The following is a 24,382-nucleotide window of genomic DNA, read 5'->3' on the forward strand; positions in this document are numbered from 1 at the left end:
TATATTTTGAAGGTAGAGCCGACAGGATTTGCATATGTGGTTTGTGAGAGAAAAATGGAGTCATTTGCCAATAGCATTAGCTATTGGGAAAAAAATGTTGCTGTTTTCTAAAATAGGGAAGATTTTGGAGAGTAGTGGTGGAAAGTGCACAGGGAATCAGGGTTTTTACTTTGGACATGTTGAGTTTAAGGTGCTTGACATCCAAGTGGAGATTTTGAATAGACAATAGTCCCTCTTATCCTTGGAGGATATGTTCCATGGCCTCCCATGGATAGTACCAAACCCTATATATATAATGCACGAATTCTTTTTTTATTCACAATTTTATGGACAGAAGATTCATCCTTACCACAAATCTTAGCGACCTCATCATATGATTTTCTTTGTTGTTGTTGGTGTTTTTTTTTTGAGACAGAGTCCCACTCCATCACCCAGGCTGGAGTGTGGTGGTGGTCTCAGCTTACTGGAGCCTCCACTTCCCGGGTTCAAGCAATTCTCCTGCCTCCGCCTCCTGAGTTTCATATCCTGCCTCAGCCTCCTGAGTAGAGTAGCTGGGATTATAGGTGTGTCCCACCATGCTTGGCTAATTTTTTTTGTATTTTTAGTAGAGACGGGGTTTTGCCATGTTGGCCAGGCTGGTCTCGAACTCCTGACCTCAAGTGATCCACCTGCCTTGGCCTTCCAGAGTGCTGGGATTAAGGCATGCGCCACCAAACCTTGCCGATGTTATTTTGTTTATTAAGTCGAGAACTTTCATCTTTTCACTTGAAGGAAACACTATAAGGCTTCTCTTTGGCATGTGTGAATTGGCCAGCATCGCTACTCTTGCACTTTAGGGCCATTATTAAGTAAAACAAGGGTTACCTGAATACAAGGGTTACCTGAACACAAGCACGGAAACAATAGAGCTGGTCCGTAGAGATGGCTACTGAGTGACTAATACATTGGGAAGCCTAGACAGGTGGATGCCCTGGACAAAGGGATGATTCTCATCCTGCATGGGATGGAGCAGAGATTTCATCACACTTCTACAAATGGGGTGTAATTTAGAACGTAATTGTTTCTGGAATTTTCCATTTACTATTTTTGGACCACGGTTGACCTTGGGTAACCAAAACCACGGATAAGGAGAGACTACTGTATACAAACTTGTAGCCCTGGAGAGAAGTTTGGGTTAGCCACTTGGAGAAACACGTAGGTAACACTTAGAGCTGTGAGATCCAGTTGGTGTATTCATTCCCAAACTGTTTGAGGTGCCCTGGAGCATTGCAGTGAACTCACAGGATATTTTAAAATTTCCAGGAAAACAGTATGATAGGATGTGTATTTGATGCCTGTGTTTTCAAAATGATGTTTAGGATGTAAGCATGTGTGCATTTTGTATTCCCATGGGGCTGGGTCCAGTTGTATGCCTTTGTGTGTGTACACCTAGTATTCTTCTTCACTGAAGGTATAGTACATTAGCAAATAGTTCCCATTTTACTCTAATTGTTCCCCCAATGTATCAATCCTGTTATAGCAGAACTGATTGTAGAGAATGGAGTAGCCTAGAGGCCCAGGAAAGGGCTGAGGGAGATTTGTGAAAAATGTCTTTAAAATGTGGTTTATTTCTAAAATTGATGCAGCTGAGTTTTCTCCTGTATTGTCCCAATCTTAAAATTGTTTCAATTTAATTTTATAGAATGTTTGTTGCAGGAATGAATGTGTCGGTAGACTCCTCTTCTTAAGACGTGTACTAGTTAACTTTGAGATGACTCTTAGAAAAGTAGGGAGAATTAGGTGGTAAAGGATGAGATCAGACATCTTTAGAAGGAACATAATGCAGTAAATCAGCATCTAGAAAGCTTTAGAACAGTCAAGGAAACTAGTTCAGACTTAGAATATGAACACTTACGAAGTTAAAAATCCATTCAATTGTTTCACCTGAAGAAAGTGTATAATAAACCGATTTGGTGATCTTAAAGGATGTTTCACCAGGTTTTATGTTTCTTGACACTTGAATCACTCCTTTTCTAAAGGTTTAACTTTCTATTCAATAGTATTTTTGAGGAGTCATCTGAGTTTTCTTTGTTTCTGAGATTTGCAGGAATTGGGTAGAAATGGTGGAATAGGATTAAAATATCTGTGGACCTGTTTTTTGATTTTCTTTCTTTTTTTTTTTTTTTTTTGAGACGGAGTCTTGCTCAGTCACCCAGGCTGGAGTGCGGTGGCGCGATCTTGGCTCACTGCAAGCTCCGCCTCCGGGGTTCTCGCCATTCTCCTGCCTCAGCCTCCCGAGTAGCTGGGACTACAGGCACCCGCCACTATGCCCGGCTAGTTTTTTGTATTTTTAGTAGAGACGGGGTTTCACCGTATTAGACAGGATGGTCTCGATCTCCTCACCTCATGATCCGCCTGTCTCGGCCTCCCAAAGTGCTGGGATTACAGGCTTGAGCCACCGCGCCCGGCCATGTGGACCTGTTTTTTAAAAATGTCATTTTGGCTTGAAGTCCTTTTTTTAAGACCAGAAAGAAAATTTCACAGTAATTTGATTTATCTGATTAAATTTGACTAGCATATTGAGTATTTTCTCTTAGCCTCTTTAAGCCTTACTATTCCTCTTTTCCTAATTCCATGCTAAGAAAACTATCAGCTTTCAGTGGTGTTTTCTTTACCTGCTGGCTAGCATTTTTACAATAAGATAGATTTTTTTTTTTTTTAAACTGCTTGACTGGCCTGTTTTTTGTTTCTCTGCTACTGGTGTTCCTCTTCCTCCTTTTCTGTCTTCCCACATGAGGACCTGTGGAGGGCATTTATCTGTAGTTTTAGATTTGTGCGTTTCTGTAATTGTGCAAGGAATTTAGAGTTCAGTGGCATCAGATAGCCATGATGTCACTTTTCTCTTCCATCCAAGTTTAGTTTTAGTATTGTAAACTTGGGAAATACTACACTTACTTGCTAACAAAGAGTGACTTTAAAATCTGACATTTTAACCTGATTGGTGGGTGTTCTTTCCACACATTCTTTCCCTTTTAAGTTTTTTTGCCTCCATAAATGTTCTTCTAAAATTTGTTTCAAATCTGTTTTAGGAATGGTTTGAGCACACACCAGGATCAGATTCAGTTTCAAAAAGACCTTGCTTTTAGTGCCATTTTGTTTCGGTTACCCTGATGTTCTCATCCCATTCTGGATTTGTCATATAAATGGGCACTCATACTATATTCTTTTTGTGGGTTTTATTTTTCAAAACTTTTTGTTCTGTGATCTGCATGACTGTAAAACAGCTTTCCGAAATCTTGTGACTAAATAAGTTATTTGTGGTGGCTCACACATGTAATCCCAGCACTCTGGGAGGCCAAGGTGGGAGGATTGAGACCAGGAGTTCAAGACCAGCCTGGGTAACGTAGCGAGACCTTGTCTCTACAAAAAATTAAAGTAAAAAAAAAATTAGTTGGGAGTAGTGGTGTATGCTTGTGGTCCCAGCTACTTGGGAGGCTGCGGTGGGAGGATGGCTTGAGGCTGGGAGTTTGAGGCTGCAGTGAGCAGTGATCACGCCACTGCACTCTGGCCTGGACAACAGAGTGAGAGAGACCCTGGTTCAATCAGTCAATAATTTGTGTATGGCACACACATACCTTGCTGCCTTTTTTCTCCATAGCCTTTTATATACTGTGTACCTTATTAATCTGTCTCTCAGCTAGAACATAACTTTGTTGAGGATGGAGATTTTGTGCTTTATTCACTTCTGTATCCCCAGTCTCTGAAAGAGTGCTTGGTACATAGCAGATGCTCAGTATATATTGAGTGAATAAAAGATCTTTTTGATAATTTAGCTCCCAAACTGTGGGATTTGAATAGGAGAAATGATTTGCTTGAACACTGAAATTAGAGACAGGAAATTTTTTTAGACTTGTTACGTGAAACAGAAGAAAATTCACCAAGGTTACAGTTTGGGCTTCTATTATAATACCCTGATCTCTTTAGGCCCCACTAGGTAGTTTCAATTTGAGCACAATTCCAGTGTTGTGTATCTGGAGGAGGCTGGCTAGAAATTTCTCCCTCTTTGTGGTTTTCATTAAATTTTTCTGGTAAAAATATATTAATGGCTTTTCCTATGCTGCTCTCATTCTCTCCTGCACTGAATAGTTTCTGTTCTAGAGTAGTAGTTTGTAAATTTGAGTAAGGTATGAATTCTATACAAAAGAAGACATGTATTGAGGTTCTTAAATGTAGATGTAATTTTCTAATTTCTGTGTTACAAATATATATGCAGCTATAAAGAGCAGATAAATACATAACACCTCAATATTATTTTGATATTAATTTGGTTAGAGTTTGGAAAACTAAATTGATGCATTGTGTGTATATATATATATACACACACACACACACAGACACACACAGACACACACACACACACCCCCCAACACCCACTTTGCTGATTCTTTTGTGTTTGTCATTTTTTTTTTTTTTTTTGAGACGGAGTCTGGCTCTGTCGCCCAGGCTGGAGTGCTGTGGCCGGATCTCAGCTCACTGCAAGCTCCGCCTCCCGGGTTTACGCCATTCTCCTGCCTCAGCCTCCGGAGTAGCTGGGACTACAGGAGCCCGCCACCTCGCCCGGCTAGTTTTTTGTATTTTTTAGTAGAGACGGGGTTTCACCGTGTTAGCCAGGATGGTCTCGATCTCCCGACCTCGTGATCCGCCCGTCTCGGCCTCCCAAAGTGCTGGGATTACAAGCTTGAGCCACCGCGCCCGGCCGTGTTTGTCATTTTTTAAAGATACTGTAGTAACTCATTCTCACTACTTTTCTCCACTTACACTACTTTTCTCCACTTAAACTGCTGCTGGAACCTTTGATCACACATTGGTTTTCATTTTCATTCATTAAATCAGGGTTTCTAGCACATTGGAGCATATCTGTAGGTGTTAAATTGTTAGTAAATTCACAAGCTCTAAAGTACATCTTTTTTGATTATCCTTGGTCATTTTTCCCACCTATACATTCCATACGTAGTAGCAATAATTATGGCAAATGTTACTCTCCTTAAAAGTGTTGTTATGTAAAAATCAACTGATTTTTAAAAGGTCTGCCTAAGTGTGAACCGAGGTCTCGTGCTATCACCTCTTCATAAGATCCCAGGTAATGCAGATTAACTTCTGTTTTCCATCTGGGTAATGTTTAGTTATTTGTTGATTATTGTAGAAGTCTTTTTGGATAAAAAGCTCTTTCTCAGATTGTGTTTTACTTTGCTTCTAAAACTAGGAGGGAAGTATAATACATGATGGAACTGAGTGTTAGTATGGACATACTGTCAAATGTTTTCATAGGGAGAACTTGGTGTACCTCATCTAGATTTTTAAAATATAACTTTAAATGTGGTATGTTTTGAGCTTTTAGTGTATCAGAAAATGTTGACTTTTGATGTAATGGCTACTTCTGTAGCTACTGTGATCTTCAGCAAGTTTCACTTTCTGAACTTTTTATCTTTTCTGTGCAGTGGTTGCAGGTTGTGAGGTGTGGAGATACTGAGGGGTATGGGGCACTGTTTGTGGTGACATGAGAGCCACTAGTGGACAGAGACTGGGGAGAAGGATTGATCAGCTGGCACATTAGCTGCAAGATGCATATGAGTTTGGGAACAGAAAGAGGGCCAGATGAGATGTTTGTGAAAATAGTTTGTAGATTTAAAACATTCCTTCCAGCTCAGGTGCTGTTGTGTTTAAGGCAGACGTGCGTGTTTTCTCTTTTCTAGTGTGCTGTTAGCTACAAGGTGACCTTGCCTAGGGAGTAGGATCCTGCTTTGAGGGCAAAGGAAAAAGTTGGATCCATAAGACACAAATCCCAGCAGTTTGTGGTTACTGCTGGAATGATTACTGTTTTTATTTGTACTAATAGTCGTTGTCTTTAAGACTGGTAACAGGAGAGTGAAAATAAGTTTACTCTCAGAAATCATCGTTGAGGGAGTTTTGTATAATTTCTGACTCTTACCACATTGCCCTTGACTTCATCCCTCTTGGTTTTGCTGTTTGCTGTGCTCTAGTTTTACCATCTAATAACCCAGCATTAAAATCTGATCTTGGGGCCGGGCGCGGTGGCTCAAGCCTGTAATCCCAGCACTTTGGGAGGCCGAGACGGGCGGATCACGAGGTCAGGAGATCGAGACCATCCTGGCTAACACGGTGAAACCCCGTCTCTACTAAAAAATACAAAAAACTAGCCGGGCGAGGTGGCGGAGCTACTCGGGAGTCTGAGGCAGGAGAATGGCGTAAACCCGAGAGGCGGAGCTTGCAGTCAGTTGAGATCCGGCCACAGCACTCCAGCCTGGGCGACAGAGCGAGACTCCGTCTCGGAAAAAAAAAAAAATTAATTAAAAAAATAAAATCTGATCTTGGGTATCAGATTCTCCTTTGTGGTTTGGTTTGTTAATAATTGAAATACCTAATGGTTCTGGGTGTGAACTGTGCATACTTTACAATTAATCTAGAACCAGGGAAGTGAGTTTCCTATTGAAGTAATAATAAAACCTTGTGGCTCTTAAAAATATATAAAAACTGTTATGCAGAAATAACCAAAATGTAACAGGATATGGTTTAATTAATTATGTTTTTATAACATAAACCTTAAAGATAGAAGTATTTTTAAGCTTGTTGGTGTCCTGTTCCTTTCTAGTTTGGGTGTGTAGGAGTCTGTTTATCAGGAATTTTTGTTAGTGCTAATGCTGGGGTGGCTGTTTTTTTTTTTTTTTTTTTTTTTAAATCTACGTAAACATGACCCTGTTAGACAGCTGTGTTTAATGTAGTGAAGAATCATGGGGAGACTTTACAGTGTTTCTTGTTGGGACTTAGTGTCTGTATATTTTAGTATTTAAAGGATGTGGTTTGGTGCTTTGAAAATGAGAGGGAGGTCACCTGACTCATAGCTGAATGCCTGCATGTCTAGATTGTTCCATCCTGGAGGTTATTAACAACATGAAAGTTGTTTTTATTCTAGTTAAACTGATAGTATTAAGTTAAATAACTTTATTGTGGAAGTGTTTGTTTACACATGGCTGCTGAGTAGAATTTTCCTTAAAATCTGATTACATAGGAATGTTTTAGTAACTAGAGCGCTGGAAAAAAGCTGCTACACTAGCCAAAGCCTGTTGTGCTTTGCAGAACAGTAACCAAGATGAAGTGTCCTCTTTTTCTCCACCTTCTCCGCCACTCATCTTAGAGAAAGCAGGGCACTGATCAGGTGGAGTTGCTTAATTGCATTAAGTTCGTGGGCTGCTCAAGGATTGATTAGTCAGACTCTCACAAACTTCCACTTAACGAGATTCTTGCTGACTGGCTGGTTTAAGTCCTTAAGTTTGATGCATATTCACTCTAAGTAGTACTTACCATGTACAGGGGACTGTGCTGTGTGCCCTATGATGGACACAGAAAATAATAAGATTACTTCTATCTTGAAGACAGGGTAGAACCTGGGAAGTGTCCCAGGGAAGGCACAGTTCTGGGAATTCAACAAGGCATATAGTTAGTAGCCATTGGGTAATATTGATGGGGTTGGGGTGGGGCAGTAGATGTGATCTGGGCAACGAGTGGCTAGTTGGAGAAGTGGTTTCAGTAGTTGCCATGGGTAAAATGTGATAAAGATGCTCACAAAGCAGAGAGGATAGGGAAAATTGACAGGATCAGGCCACTGTGAACATGGAGGGCAAAGTTAGAGGAACTCAGGCAGGAGCTCTTAATCAGGAGCCCTGAGCTTTTCCCCAAATCCTACCAAAATCACTTATGTGTGTGCTTTGATGTTTCTGGGCAGCAGAGAACTTAGACATTTTCTCAGATGTTAGGAAGGGTCCAGCATCCAAAAAAGATTGACACTGCTGCACTGAGTTTTCATCCATTGGTGACAAGATGGTGAGACTTGTGGGGAAATAAGGTAGTTTTGTGGTAGAACACACTCTTCCTTGTGGGAGGTATAGTGGGATTTGGGGAATAGGGTTTATGAAATGGTCCCCAGAGGGGGATGGCTTGCCTTTTCAAACGGGGTTTCCCCACCCGGCAAGTTAGGTTGACCCATTGCAGTGGATTGAGTGGAGGGCAAGTGAAAGGCTTGTGTTTTCAAGTCAAAGGAGTTCAGGTGAAGGGCAGGTGCTTTTAGTCAAAGGAGTTCCTTAGCATTATTTCCTCCTTTATTTGGAGATCAGATTGAAGACGTAGGGGATTAGAATGCAGTTGTAGTTTCTGGTGTTTACTTTTTATGGAAAAGTGCCTCGTATGTGAAAAGTATTCTGTGCTTGATCCTGGGGGTGTAGGGGGTTATAAAAATGTCACACCTGGGATCCTGCCCTTGGGGAGTTGATGGTGGATAACACTTTCCTTTGGCTTTTTGTTCATCTTGGGTCTGTGTATGTTCAGTTATCTTCAGCCATTTCCTGGGCAATGGGAAACATTTCTGTTAAAACAAACTTCTGACTTTGATCTGTGACTTATATTTCCTTTTAGATAATGAAGAACTACTGGGATTAGAGGGTGTATAAAATACAATAATAAATATACTCTATGTAGGAACTTCTGTACAACCAATTTGGTGACTTTTAGGCAACTAATTTGACTATTTGACTGTTAGATGTGTGTGCATATAGCTTTGTTTAAAATACTATAAAGCATGTTTTAAAAAATGACCCAGTACTTAGTATTCTACAATGAACTACCATTTGTATAACTGATCATTTGAAAATGCTTATTACACTTTTTTTTTTTTTTTTTTTTGGAGACAGAGTCTTGCTCTGTCGCCCAGGCTAGAGTGCAGTGGTGTGATCTCAGCTTACTGCAAGCTCCGCCTCCCGGGTTCACGCCATTCTCCTGCCTCAGCCTCCTGAGTAGCTGGGACTACAGGTGCCCACCACCACGCCCAGCTAATTTTTTTGTGTTTTTAGTAGAAACGGGGTTTCACTGTGGATGAATGGATCTCCTAACCTTGTGATCCGCCCGCCTCGGCCTCCCAAAGTGCTGGGATTACAGGCGTGAGCCACCGGGCCTGGCCTAAAATTCTTATTATACTTTTAATCAATCAGTTTCTGTGTTTATGAAATGGGAATAATAGTTATATCTAGCTCATAGAGTTGTCTTGAAGATGAAATTTGAAGCTCTTTAGAGCAATGTATAACTACATGCCAACTGTTCAAAAAATATTAATGGCTACATCATTAATATTTTAAAATTAGTACTGTCATTTTCCCTTCCTACATGACTGAATGTGGGAGGTGACTATTTTTTGTTATAAAAGGATTTACAATGAGATACCTTTGAATGGTAAAATTTCCTATGCGTTTATTTAAATGTTCATATATGTATGTCTTTAACGTGCGAAAGTTAAGTGCACTTATACAAGGCAGATTCAGGTACTAATTAAACTGCTCATTTAGATTACAGAATGAGGAACTGAAAATTATATGTATTTAATTAGGAATTGGATTGATTGGTCTTGACTGCTCTTGTCTTTCAGTTCTTTTTTATTGTTAGACTTCCCATGTGTTTGTCTCCTTTTCTTTTTATCTTTTAAAAATTGCTTTCTGATTTATTTCCTGTTCGGTTTTCAGTAATGGGTGTGGAGTAGGGCAAGAACTTGTGTTGGTGCCCGTTGTTTGAACCAGGAAGGAGCGACTGCATCAGACAGCCTGGAGCTCAGTTGGGAGGGACTTCAGATCAGTCCCGGCAGAGCTGCCTGGCTTAGGGAACCACTGAATTCCAGTTTCCTAACTCCAAATCGGACAGTTTGTGGCTCTACACTGTATGTGCATAATGAACATTTTAAGGCTCATTCATACAGTGTTTTCCAAATGCTCCCATTTGTTTAGTTCTCCTTTTTAAAAACCAACAATTATGAAAAAATTTAGCTATGTACAGAAATAGTAGTGAGAAACCCCCCACTTAGCCATCATGCAGCTTCAGCAGTTGATCATCTCATAGCCAGTCTTGTTTGCTCAGGACTCCCATCCATTTCTTTTCTCCCATATTATTTTGCAGGAAATCCCAGATACTGTATCATTTAATCCAAAAGTATTTCAGGATGTTATCTGTAAGAGATGAGGACTTAAAAATGCATACACACATTTTGAGAACTTTCCAGAAATGTGTAAAAAAAAAAAAAATGCATCCACACATACAGAACACGTACACGCACACGCGCGCGCACACACACATACTATTTTATGGTCTGACTCAGAATCCTATATGGTGTGTTTGGTTGATAGGTCTCTTCAGTCTTTTTTTGAGACAGTCTCACTCTGTCGCCCAGGCTAGAGTGCAATGATACGATCTTGGCTCACTGCAACCTCTACCTCCTGGACTCGAGATCCTCTTGCCTTAGCCTCCTGAGTAGCTGGGACCACAGATGTCTACCACCATGCCTGGCTAATTTTTGTGTTTTTAGTAGAGATGGGGTCTCACCATGTTGCCCAGGCTGGTCTCTTAACTCCTGAACTCAATGGATTCACTCACCTTAGCCTCCCAAAGTGCTGGGATTACAGGCATGAGCCACTGTACCCGGCTCATGCCTATGGTTATATTTTAATGTCATTTTCTTCTGTTCTCTAGCATTTCTCATACTATGGAACAATTTTTTGTAAGTAAATCCATTATAAATTGACACCACAACAGTATATCTGTGCAGATTCTCTTCCATGTGTTCTGTATAGTTGTACCAGCCTTACTCTTTGATAATGTCATCTGTCCTCAGGCCTCTGTTCAAGACTATCATATTCAATTTTTGAGGTCTCTTTTTGCCAAAAATAAAACTTGAATGTTTCTAATGATGGTTGCTTTTATTCCTAAGTTGATTTCAATACATTAGAAAATTACAGATTTGGAAATGAATGAAAGGCTAAGGAATTAATGCATCTCTCTCAAACGTGCCTTGAGGGCAGAAATTCCTCAGTTTTGTTCATGCTGAAGCCGCAGGCTACCACAATGTCTGACACTTAGAGGGAAGTTAAATATTTGATAAACAAATGAATTAATTTTAAGTAAGGTATCAAACTTGAGGCATCCAGAATTGAACCTGAAGCCCCAGTTCTGCTTCCTTTCACAGTCACACATCTTATACTCCACTTTCCACTTGAGAATAAGCTTGCTGAGGAGTACCCCGCCATGGGCCCTTCAGAATCTCCTTTCCTCATTGCATAGTGTAGTAGTAAGAGCGTAAGTTTTGGCTCCTGACTGCACACATATCCAACTCCATGATATGCTTGCTGTGTGATCTTAGCAAGTTTCTTAACTTGCCTCTGACTCAGTTTGTTCATCTACAATTGAAGGTAAGAGTATGTACTTTTTTTTTGAGATGGAGTCTCGCTCTGTCGTCCAGGCTGGAGTGCAGTGGCACAGTCTGGGCTCACTGCAACCTCCACCTCCCAGATTCAAGCGATTCTCCTGCTTCAGTTTCCCAGATAGCTGGGACTACAGGCATGTGCCACCACACCTGGCTAATTTTTTGTATTTTCAGTAAAGATGAGGTTTCACTGTGTTAGCCAGGATGATCTCCATCTCCTGACCTCATGATCTGCCCGCCTCGGCCTTCCAAAGTGTTAAGATTACAGGCGTGAGCCACTGCGGCCAGCGAGTATGTACTTCTTTTATGGGTATTGTGACCTTGATCTTTGTAAGTTCCTTAACCCATCTCTGATTCAGTTTCTTCATCTACAGTTGTAGGTAAGAGTATGTACTTCTTGGGATTTTATGGGTATTTTGAGCTTAAAACAGTACCTGGCACATAGTAAACATTGTAGAGGTATTAGAGCTATTACTATTCTAGAATAAAAACAAGTTATTCTCGTCTCATTTGTACCTTTTATCTCTTGCTCTACCTTGTTTTCTTTTCTTAGGCCTAAAAACAATTCTCTAAGATACAAAACCCTTGCCATAAAACTTGCACGCTTGTCTTGCTGGTAGCAGTGAAAATTAGCATTATCCCTTTGGAGAGTGGTTGGGCAAGATATAGCCAGTTGTGAAAATACACTCTGACTCAAGAATTTCACTTTTGGAAATATTTTCTAAGGACATACCCTTAAATGCATAAGAGACTGTACTCATGAAAATGTTACAATGTCCAGGTTTAGAGAGAATGGTTAAATATACTCTGGTACTTACACATTTACAATATTGGTTTTGAAGACCATGTAATAACATGGAAAATATCTCCTTGTGATAAAAAAGTACATTGTATGTACAATATGATCATAACCATATTAAGTAATATATACTGACATTCAGGAATTTCCGTAGGGTAGGACTTGTAACTGCTCCTTTAATCACCTGCCCCCTCTCCCCCAGTCCTGGATCTATGCTAACCTGGTTCCAAAGGCCCAAATTTTACCTTGAAACTAGGTGCTCTGTATCCTTTGTATAAGCCATTATCCTCGATGTAAGGCTTTAGGAATTCTAAGTATTGTCGGATTCTGCAGAATAATATAAAAAGATGAAGATTCCCTCTGTGTACTTAAGGAATAGTTTTGTTTGAAGGATAAGACAAATACACCAGATAACATTACAATTTGGGCTCTTGTTGCCCAATGATCTATAGTATAGATTTATTTCTCACAGTACCCCTTGGAATGCTGATTTTTAACCCCAATAGTTAAATTTGCCTTGGTAAGCTACAAAAACAGGCACCAAAGCTCATTTTTTTTAGTTTTCTGTTGAACATAAATCTCATTTCTTTACAAGTAGTAATTCTAAACAGAGTATACCTTAACCAGCCAGTGCACAAATTGCTACTTCAATCTTGGTTCAGCAGATCCTAGAGGCATGTGGTAGAAGGAAGAACAGTTACTCAGCAGGTGGGCAGGCAGGACAGTGACTTTGGCTTTCTTTGGTAAACAGCATGGGGCCTATTTCTGAAGTAATTCCCCACCCCCTTCACTCCCACTCAGTATTGCTGACAGAAGTGTTAACTTGACAACTCTTTTGTCTACATTGATGCTATAAACAAACTATTATTTTTAGAGACCGGGTCTTGCTGTGTTACTCAGGCTGGACACAAACAACTGGGCTGTAGTTATCCTTCCACCTCAGCCTCCCGGGTTGCTGGGAGTACAGGGGTGTGCCACTGTGCCTGGCTTGCAAGCAAACTCTTTTGCTTGGTGCACTAATACTTATTACCCTGAATTTTTACCAATGTTTGCTTGTTTTTGAGACCAAGTCTCTTTATTTAGCCCTAGCTGGAATGTGGTGGCATGATCGTAGCTCATTGCAAACTTTTAACTCCTGGGCTCAAGCAATCCCATGGTCACCTCCCAAGTAGGACTACAAATACATTCCACCATGCTCAGCTTTTTTTTTTTGGCAGGGTCGGGGTGGGGGAGGTGGTAAATAGGTAACTTCCCTATATTGCTCAGTCTGGTCTTGAACTTTTGTGCTCAAGTGATCCTCCTGCCTTGGTATCCCAAAGTGCTGGGATTACACATGTGAGCCACCATGCCTGGCTGGCTCTGAACTTTTATTTTAGCCTATTTTTTTTCTTTCCCCAGGGTTAAGCCATTTTAAAATTCAGTTACGTATAACTGTGTTAATGGGCCAGCCTGTGCCCAGGTGGCATGTGTTAGGTACTTGGCCTAAGATCATTGTCCAGCCAGGGATTTGTGTGTATGGTGGCAGACATGTGCAGTGTCAGGTTGCATTTATACTCTAGAATTAGTAGCTGTACTCTTATTTTTCATATCAAATGTTATTTGACACAATGGATTTTTGAACTGGATTCAAGGTTAGCCTTGGAATCTTGAATATTATCCCTTAAGAGAGAGAGCCTTTTGTTTGAGTTACATTTTGGTCAAATAGGGCATATGTTAAAGCTCTCATCAACACTTTGAAAGTACTGCATATGCAAGTGATGTCAGAAATTGCTATTGCCTTAAAAATATTTTTTTAAAATTTATGTTTACATAAAAATGTATGTTAAAGAAAAAACTAATGATACTTGTTAAAGGTGGGCAAAGAAGACTATTCAGGACCGTGGCGATAAGTATATAGGGACCACTGCAACGGGATCTTGCAGCAAAGGAAAGAGTTTGGGCTCAACTCCAAATACATCATGGGCAAGCAACAGGGTAGGGGTCAGTCGAAGGTAAACTACTAAGAGGAAGCATTTGGAGTAAGGGGGATTCTGGCTAAACCCATTAACAGGATTCTTGCTGAAGACAAGCCAGGGTGATCAGACATCACCTGGGAGATGGTGGAAAATGAAGAACTTGATCAGATATTGAAGATGGGAGGGGGTCTTTTGCTAAAACTGGATTTTGTAAGGAACTGCACAGATGGGCCTAGAAGAAAGTTCGGAATCCTTACTAAAGTTGGCCAAGCAAAGTATCTTTGTCATATGGAAGAATGATTGGTTTCAAAGTAAAAGCAAGCGTCAGCCCACTCAAGGAAGTAGTGGTTTGCTATGCAAAGGGATAGGAGTTTTATTTTCCTTCATTTTCTGTAAAAAAAAAAATTAGAATAGGTAAAATATGCAAGAGAGTTGTTAACAGGAACTCTGAATATCTGAAAAATCCTTGGAAATTAAATTTTCCTGGTAATGCTCAATGTACTTTTCAAAATGTATTAATTTTTTGGACTTTAACTTTTTATTAGGTTTCATCTGCATTTTGGTGTTCATTCTAGTGGCATTTACCAGTGGTAGGCTTTTCATTTGCCTGTGTAGCAGTAAATGTGATATGCTGGAGTTCTGTGGGTGTTTGGCATTATGTCACAGGAGCAATAGGAAATGACTACAGATTAACTTAGACATCGTTAAGTTTAACAAAATGAATACTTCATTTTGTCTCTATCCTGAACTGTTATTTAATAATTCACAACAGCCTAAGCAGAAGTTCTTTTCCTCCAGGCCCTTCTCTTCCCTCCCTGCTCCAACAAAAGCAGGCTGGAGACCTGTGTTAATTTGCATAATATTACTAATTCACTATTTTGTAATACTGTTCAACAGTATTAGGTGTTGCATTGATTGTGAACACAATAGAAAAGCAAAGGATAGTGGCTGTTGTTCCCAACTTGTCAATATTCCTTTTTAATATATTTTGGATACTTGGTTGTCCCATTAAGCTTATCTACTCTACTTTCTGGAAGTTAGCTTCATTTGGTCAATATCATAGATAACTTTGAAGCAGGTAGGTGCTGTATTTAACTACCATTGTGAATTCTAAGATGGAAACCGTGAGCGATGAGCTTTTGAAAACCATACATGTGTTTCCAAAGGCCATTCTCTTTATTACTCAGTATCCATTAACAGACAATAAAAGATTTTTCTGTCGTGCACCACTAACCCTAACCACCCAATCCTCGTAAGGCAAATTTAGAAGTTCCTTGAGTTGGTTTTAGAGAATATTCCCTAAAAAGAAAAGGAGTGGCCAGGTGCGGTGGCTCAAGCCTGTAATCCCAGCACTTTGGGAGGCCGAGACGGGTGGATCACGAGGTTAGGAGATCGAGACCATCCTGGCTAACACGGTGAAACCCCGTCTCTACTAAAAAGTACAAAAAACTAGCCGGGCGAGGTAGCGGGCGCCTGTAGTCCCAGCTACTTGGGAGGCTGAGGCAGGAGAATGGCGTGAACCCAGGAGGCAGAGCTTGCAGTGAGCTGAGATCCGGCCACTGCACTCCAGCCTGGGTGACAGAGCGAGACTCCGTCTCAAAAAAAAAAAAAAAAAAAAAGAAAAGGAGTGGATTGCCTCCCCAAAAAAGTCATCCCCCAATATTTTGAAAGTTAATTTGAGAAATACTGCATTTTCTGACTTACAGGGTTTTTTTCCCCCCTTTTTTTCTTTTTTAAAACAGGCATGCTGTGGGAGTTGGATGCATTCTTTCTGTCAGTGCTTAGAGACATATGGTGGGGGACGTCTTTTCTTGTGCCTCTGCCTATATTCACACCCTCCTGCTCTTGGCATTTTTTCCAATTTAATAGCCATCAAAACAGCCTTTGTATGCTTTTAGATTAGTATGGTTTATGTGATCTGTCTGCCTTAATGCATCACAGCTCTGTGTAGTAGTTTTATGTGGCACTTATGAAAAACTGACCTAATTTGAAAGATAAAAGTTCTTGGAATAGATGCTGTCAGAATTATTTAATTTTATTTGTGTCATAATTTATCATAGGTTTTTGATGTATCGTCCTTCATAGTGGGGAAAATATAGATCCAGGAGACTGTATTTCCTATCTAATTCTAATCTTAATTTTACCACTGCCTAGCTGTGGGGCTTCAGAAGTCACTTTATTTGTGCTTCCTCATTTTTGAAAACAAGGATTTCATTATATATATCTGCAGCACTTTGCTGAGTTGGTAATCATTTGTACAATGGTCCAGTGAAGAAGGCTGTCATAAGATGGTCTCTGGAAGCTTCTACAGTTTTTAAGAAACAAATGATGAATTTCCTTACTGTATACTTTTTTCCTCTCTAAAGGTATTATATAATGAGAAGGGGCCTTTGTAAACTACTCTATTTTTATTCCTCCAATTTTTTTTTTTTTTTTTGGTCCCACGAGACAGAATCTTGCTCTGTCACCCAGAGCCAGTGTACAGTGATGTGGTCTCAGCTCACTGCAACCTCCGCCTCCCGCATTCAGGCAATTCTCCTGCCTTAGCCTCCTGAGTAGCTGGAATTACAGGCGCCCACCACCACACCCGGCTAATTTTTGTATTTTTAGTAGAGATGGGGTTTCATCATGTTGGCCAGGCTGGTCTCGAACTCCTGACCTCGTGATCCACCCGCCTCCGCCTCCCAAAGTGCTGGTATTACTAGCATGAGCCACTGCCCCCAGCCATTATTCCTCCGATTTTTATAAATAAAGAGTGGCTGTTATGCTAATAAGTGACTCCTTTTTGGAATTAGCATTCCTTTGCCTTTACTGAAGCAGAAAGACACATGAACTGCCTTATCTTCTAACTTGTTTCGATAAGCAAGGCTGAAGACTAACAAGTTAGAAAACCGGCATCTGCCTTTGATATTATGGCTTCCTGTTAGCAGTAAGAAAAATCTCGTCCTTTCCCCTATTCTGACCACATATTGTCATTCGATTTGTCATCAGGTTTACCCCTCTGTGGACAAGAGTTAGTATGACTCTTGAAGTGTTGGGATTTATCCAAGTACATTTTTTTAAAAAGAAAGTTTAGTTGTCTTTTATGGCTTCATTTTGGGGAGTGTATACTCTATTTAGGTGAGAGTTTTCTTTTTTAAGCTGAACTTAGAGTCTAAAAGGAATAGTCGAATTATTGAATGCAGGATTTGGGCCTTTACTGGAATAAAGTTGCTCAAATTATACCTGGTTCACTGTTACATCTCCCTGTAGACCTGGAAAGGATTTAAGGTGACAGGTATGTTGAGACTGTCCTTCATAACCAAGCTTAGTGAGAGAGTCGCTGTTGTTGGTGCTCACCCTCTCAGCTTCTAGTCACCCCTCCACCATGAACTTTTGACTTCTTGTGTTTTTTTTTTTTCTTTTTTTTTCTTTTTTTTAACTTAAAGTTCTGGGTTACCTGTGCAGAATGTGCAGGTTTGTTACATAGGTATACATGTGCCGTGGTGGTTTGCTGCATCTGTCAACCTGTCATTTAGGTTTTAAGCCCTGCATGCATTAGGTATTCGTCCTAATGCTCTCCCTCCCCTTGTTTTTACCTAGCCCTTTGATAAGATGCTTCAGTATGGACTGTCTGCTTGATTTTTTGTTGGGCAGTTCCACCTTACCCCTGTTAGTAGCCCAGCACCCAAGTTCACATCTAGAATCCCACTTTTACATTAGATCTAACACGTGACCTCTAAAGTCCCTTTCAATTTCAACCTAACATTAAAAACAGATTCTGGGCCCAGTCTGAGAAATTGTGATTCAATGGGCCTAGGGGATCTTAATTTCTTTTAAGGGACTTTCTGAGAATCTAGGGAACATTGATGTGTAGGTGCTATAAACCTGCATTTTATTTTATTGCAAGAGAGCAGGACTTTATTATAGCGATAGTTTAAAATACAATTGTGATGAAGAGGTAGGCAACCATGGAAACGTAGCTGGAGCTTTACCCCACCCATGCCTGTCTTTGTGTGTGGGGGTGACTTGGGGGTGGGAAAGTGCCACCATCTGTTGTAATGTGTTAGAGATTTAAAGTTTTTGCTTTATGGATTTTTGCAGCAGATGCCCTTTGCTTCCTGCATTATATCCTCTCAGGCCATCACTGGTTTCAAACAAAACTTAGATTTTTGTAGTTTCTCTACATCTTGCCAACAGCTTTCTATTTTCTGACTCAGGGCTTTCAAACCCAGCACATAAGGGGGGAAAGGCTAACCTCAGGCAACCTTCAACCAGTGAGGGATTGGAGCGGGTGCCTAAATGTCCTGCTTCTTTCAGGGGTCTCACAGGATCACCGCACTTTCCAGCAGTCACCTTGTGTGTCCTTATTGGCTATTTTCCTTCCCTCACATCTGTTCCCTGGGATCATCTCCTATTTTAATCTCGCTGAAATCTTGTACACAAAGTGTTAGTTGAGCTGACTTTAAAGCTCAAATGCAAATAAAAGCCTCTGTAATTACATTAGTTTCTTTTTAATGTCCCTGTCTGTCAATAATAGCACCTAAAATAATACATGGGGGAAGAAGTCGAAGAGAACATATTGTGCAATGCAAAATGGCGCACATACTGCTAAAGTTTAAATTAAATTTGTTCATAGATACTGTGTAATGAGATCATTATGTGAGAATTTACTGGGTTTTTTGACACTTCCATTTCTTTCATTTCATTTAGGAATGGGGTTGAACGGATATGAAAACCCAGAAAATAGTTGGCACAGAGAGATAGCACTAGGTGTGCCTCTTTTATTCATTTATATGTCATCTGTTCTTGAATTCTGGGTGGCTGTATTTGTAAGACTATACAGTATAATAATAGAAAGCTATTAAAAATGTCACAGTGCAGAAAGGGGGAAGATCTCTACAGATGATTAGACTATAAATTGCCAAAGATCAGAAAGACCTTGATAATATCTATTTCAAAGGTTTTGTTTGGTTGTTTGGTTGGGTTTGTTTTTTTGTTGTTTTTGGAGACAGGGTCTTGCTGTATTGCCCAGGCTAGAGTATAGTGGCGTGATCATAGTTTACTGTAACCTTAAACTCCTGGGCTCAAGCGATCCTTCTGCCTCAGCCACCCCATTCGCTAAGACTACAGGCACGTGCCATCACACCTGGCTAATTAAAAACATTTTTTTCTTTAGATATGAGGTCTTGCCGTGTTGTCCAGGCTTTCCTAGTTGAAGCATACATCTTGGACAGCTCAGTATATTCATCCTCGTTTGCTCCGCATTTACTGAGTGCCTGCCATATGGCTGCCTCTATGGTAACTTTTCAGATATCAGTTTTAATCACCAGGAATAAACTTGGTCCCAAACTCCTGGCCTCAATGGGTCCTCCTACCTATGCCTCCCAAAGCACTGGGACTATAGGTGTGAGCCACCATGCCTGGCTCCTGTTTCAGGAGTATCTTTTAAAAAACACTTTTGTATGCTTTAAATGCAAAATTTCTCTTTATCTGGCTAGAAGATATCAGTATCCATAATTATTCTTTTATCTGAGACTAGAATGTAGGATTTAAAAGTTGAAGTGAAAGGTAAACTTGTTCTAGACGATCACTTTCATTCTTGGTGATTAAAACTGATAACCTGAAATCAGTTACCACAGAGGCTGCCATATGGCTGGCACCCGGTAAATGTGGAGCAGAGGATGAATAAACTGAGCTCTCTGAGATGTATGTGTTCAGCTGCTGTCCCAGTGAGCACGAGCAGGTGAAACTTCACGTAGGTGCTGTTGCCTCACTCCCACCAAACTGGGACTGCAGATCTTTATTTTAGTTTCTAAGTTTATTTTGCAGGAGTCCAGGCATCCCTAGAAAATACTCTTTCTTCCGTCCAGGGTGTTTTGTGTATCTGTGTGCTATTTTATGTAAATCGTACATTGACCAGTTCATTAGGTTATCTAGTATTTCAACCCCTTAGTTAACGTTTCAACTGAGGCCGAGAGAGGAAGTGACTTGCCCAAGGTAAAATCACCCTGTCTAGATAATCAGTGATGTGGCAGGGACTAGAACACTAGTCTCTGCAGTAATCATCTTTTTGTCTCATTTCTGAAATAGCTCCCATCTCTACCCCTGGCCAAGGACCAAAATAAGGCACCATCTTTCTGAACTAGTTCAAAATGGTTTTAGAATTAATAAGTACTGTAGGGTCTATATTTAAGATGGTTACAGGAAATTTGACAGTTAAATGTTTCTACACATAGATTATTTAGAAAATCAAGACTAATAGGTGGGCAAAGTACACAAGGAAACAAGTGGAAAATTATAAACATCTAAATATTCAGTATTCAGTGGTATGGGAATAGTTTAGGAAGCAATAATTTTCTTTTTTTTTTCTTTTTTTTTTTTTGAGACAAAGTCTCACTCTGTTGCCCAGGTTGGAGTGCAGTGGTGCGTGTGATCTTGGCTGCAGCCTCCGCCCCTGGGTTAAAGCAGTTCTTGTGCCTCAGCTTCTCGAATATTTGGGATTACAGGCGCCCCACCACGCCCGGCTAATTTTTGTACTTCTAGTAAAGACAGGGTTTTACCATGTTGGCTAGGCTGGTCTTGAACTCCTGGACCCAGGTGATACGCCTGCTTGTCCTCCCAGAGTGCTGGGATTACAGGCGTGAGCCACCATGCCTGGCCAGGAAGCAATAATTTTGATGGGCTATTTGCAACTAATAAAATGCTGATTGTGATGATCTAGAAAGAGTGTTTAAAAACCTAACAGGGATCATGGAGGAGTTCTTTTTATACTTTCCTTTCTTCTATGCCTAAAACTTAGGTGTCTTCAGGAAGTTCAGATTTTTTTTTAATTTAAAAGGTTAAGTTTACCAAATGTTAACTGATGTCAGTTTCTGAAGTTCTTCAGTCAAAACCGATTTATTTTCGGTAAAAAAAAAAAAAAAGTACTACACACCATATAAACTGGTTATATTTTGCTTTTTGTTATTCTTGATACGTGCAGTAAAAACTAGCTATCATGAGAGAGTTGGTAAAGATTTAGTGAACTGGTAGAAAATGTTCTTCTTAGTTGCTAGAACCATCTGAGCTTAAATTTAAAAACATTTTTTCTAAAAACAAAATTGGTTTCTGAATCAAGTGTGTATTTCTTTCCTATAGGGGCTTTGTTATGCACCTAAAGCCATATTGGAAGCTCCAGAAGAAAGAGCACCCCCCGGAAGTCAGCAGGGAAACGCAGAGAACTCCTATGAACCACCAAAAGGCTGTAAATGATGAAACATGCAAAGCTAGCCACATAACACCAAGTGTCTTTTCTTCAGCCTCTCTTGGTAAAGCATCATCTCGAAAGCCGTTTGGAATCCTTTCTCCAAATGTTCTATGCAGTATGAGTGGGAAGAGTCCTGTAGAGAGCAGCTTGAATGTTAAAACCAAAAAGAATGTACCATCTGCAACGATCCACCAGGGCGAAGAAGAAGGACCACTTGATATCTGGGCTGTTGTGAAACCTGGAAATACCAAGGAAAAAATTGCATTCTTTGCAGCCCACCAGTGTAGTAACAGGATAGGATCTATGAAAATAAAAAGTTCCTGGGATATTGATGGGAGAGCTACTAAGAGAAGGAAAAAATCAGGGGATCTTAAAAAAGCCAAGGTACAGGTTGAAAGGATGAAGGAAGTTAACAGCAGGTGCTACCAACCTGAGCCTTTTGCATGTGGCATTGAGCACTGTTCTGTGCATTATGTGAGTGACAGTGGGGATGGAGTCTATGCCGGGAGGCCTCTGTCAGTTATACAGATGGTTGCCTTCTTGGAGCAAAGAGCCAGTGCTCTGCTAGCTAGCTGTTCAAAAAACTGCACAAACTCGCCTGCCATTGTGAGGTTTTCTGGCCAATCCAGAGGTGTGCCCGCAGCCACCGAGTCCTGTTCTGCCCCAGGAGCTTGTGAAGAAAGGGGAAATCTTGAGGTTGGTGAACCACAGAGCGAACCAGTCCGTGTCCTCGACATGGTAGCCAAGTTGGAGTCTGAGTGCCTGAAGCGGCAGGGCCAGCGTGAGCCTGGGAGCCTCTCAAGGAATAACAGCTTTCGTCGAAATGTGGGCAGAGTTTTGCTTGCAAATAGCACTCAGGCTGATGAAGGCAAAACAAAGAAAGGCGCCTTGGAGGCACCCGACACTCAGGTGAATCCTGTGGGGTCTGTATCTGTGGATTGTGGCCCCTCAAGAGCTGATCATTGTTCTCCTAAAGAGGACCAGGCCTGGGACAGTGCTTCTCAGGACTGCCCCCCATTGCCAGCAGGAGTGAGTTTCCACATAGACAGTGCAGAGTTAGAGCCGGGTTCACAAACTGCCATGAAAAACAGCAACAGGTATGATGTGGAAATGACAGATGAACTCGTTGGGTTACCTTTTTCTTCTCATACCTATTCCCAAGCCTCTGAATTGCCCACAGATGCTGTTGATTATATGAACAGAGAGCTTGTGTCGCTTACTAGCCACAATCCTGATCAAAGAAGAAAAGAATCTTTGTGCATTAGTATCACTGTGTCCAAGGTAGAGAAAGACCAGCCTTGCAGTTTAAACTCCTGTGAAGACCCACTTCCAGGGATGTTGTTTTTTTTGCCACCTGGTCAGCACTTGTCAGACTGTTCCCAGTTGAATGAAAGCACAACAAGAGAGGCTTCAGAGGCCAGCCAGCTTGAAGATGCTGCTGGGGGTGACAGTGCATCTGAGGAAAAAAGTGGGTCTGCTGAGCCATTTGTGCCGCCAGCCTCTTCTGTGGAAAGTACATTACCAGTGCTTGAGGCATCCAGTTGGAAGAAGCAGGTGTCGCATGACTTCCTGGAGACCAGGTTTAAAATCCAGCAGCTTTTGGAGCCTCAGCAGTACATGGCTTTTCTGCCCCACCACATTATGGTAAAAATCTTCAGGTTACTTCCCACCAAGAGTTTAGTGGCCCTTAAATGTACCTGCTGCTATTTCAAGTTTATCATTGAGTACTATAATATCAGGCCAGCAGATTCTCGCTGGGTTCGAGATCCACGCTACAGAGAAGATCCTTGCAAACAGTGCAAGAAAAAGTATGTGAAAGGGGATGTGTCCCTGTGCCGATGGCACCCCAAGCCCTATTGCCAGGCATTGCCCTATGGGCCAGGGTATTGGATGTGCTGCCACCGGTCTCAGAAAGGATTCCCTGGCTGTAAGCTGGGGCTTCATGACAATCACTGGGTTCCTGCCTGCCACAGCTTTAATCGGGCAATCCATAAGAAAGCAAAAGGGACTGAAGCTGAAGAGGAATACTAAAGTCCATGTGAGAGGCAACGAGAGGACCGATTTTTAAAACTGCAAAACACCTAGATACACCATTCAAATGAGCGTAGCCCCCTGAGTCATCACTTTAGAAGAATCTGTACTTCATCAGGACCGCATTGCTCAGGCATAAACTCTAAATTTACGAGCCGTACAAAAAAATTGGTCTTGTTGTTTATAGTGGCATCTCACATTTGAACCCAGGTGGTATCCCACAGTTTGTTTCAGTTGCCTGTGAATAACTCTGCCTGTTTTCCTAAATCAAACCCATCCTCCAAGGATGAAGACTCACCACCATCCAGGACATTCAGAAGAGTTCACTGCAGACACTCTGCAGGTAGTCTTCAAAAAGGGGTTTGAGAAATGTTTTGAGCACTGGCACCATCTTTGAAATAAGTGAATAGTGTCCTGTGAAAAGAATAGCAGGACTTTTAGATGAAAAGTATTCTTAAAAAGAAAAGTCAGGCACCCCACCTTAGACCTCGTATGCTTGATCCTGTGAGATTGATGTTTGTGGCTGGAGATGGATTTCATGCCCTGTGGTGTTTACAGTGTATATAATGGTTGTGTTTTCATAGGGCTATGAAAGTGCACATTAAACCTGAGCGCCTTTACCTTTAGATGAGTGCTTTGGCCCCTCTGTAAATAGCACGATTAAAATCCAGTTGTATATAATGGACAGCTAACTGAACAACATAATCACAATGCAGCTAGGATAGTGTTGCGGCTATAATTGTGTGTGTTTTTTTAATTGTCTAGTCTTAAATTTGTACATCCTGTATAAAATATGAATGTTTCCCAAATAAACTATGAATGTTTCCTGTATAATATATGAATGTTTCTGAGAAGAAACTCTAAATAGTTGAAAGGCTAACCTGCTCAAAGGATACCAAATAATGGTTTAACTGGACAACCTGAAAATTAGCATAGAAAACAATCCTTCATTATATTTTAGTGATCCACAACATTGAGAGAATATTATATAGTTAGCTCATAACATTCTTGTCTACTTTATCCTGTCTGGTTACAAAATTTTTTTAAAACTTCAATAAAAACATGCATCTTAAATGGAA

General features: G+C 40.8%; 1 protein-coding gene across 3 annotated transcripts in view; it reads left to right on the forward strand.

The window, feature by feature from the left end:
• FBXO34 (F-box protein 34) overlaps nt 1–24,382 on the forward strand; it is an 82,292-nt gene extending 57,910 nt beyond the window's left edge. For 2 of the 3 annotated variants that reach the window (XM_025392573.1, XM_025392572.1), the window contains exon 2: nt 21,164–24,382. In XM_025392573.1, coding sequence (XP_025248358.1) covers nt 21,174–23,303 — 2,130 coding nt within the window. In that variant the 5' untranslated portion in view covers nt 21,164–21,173 and the 3' untranslated portion in view covers nt 23,304–24,382. The remainder of the gene's footprint in view (nt 1–21,163) is intronic. The other variant, XM_025392574.1, reaches the window with a different exon arrangement.

The sequence above is a fragment of the Theropithecus gelada genome, chromosome 7b, assembly GCF_003255815.1.
Source record: "Theropithecus gelada isolate Dixy chromosome 7b, Tgel_1.0, whole genome shotgun sequence".
NCBI classification, from domain to species: domain Eukaryota; kingdom Metazoa; phylum Chordata; class Mammalia; order Primates; family Cercopithecidae; genus Theropithecus; species Theropithecus gelada.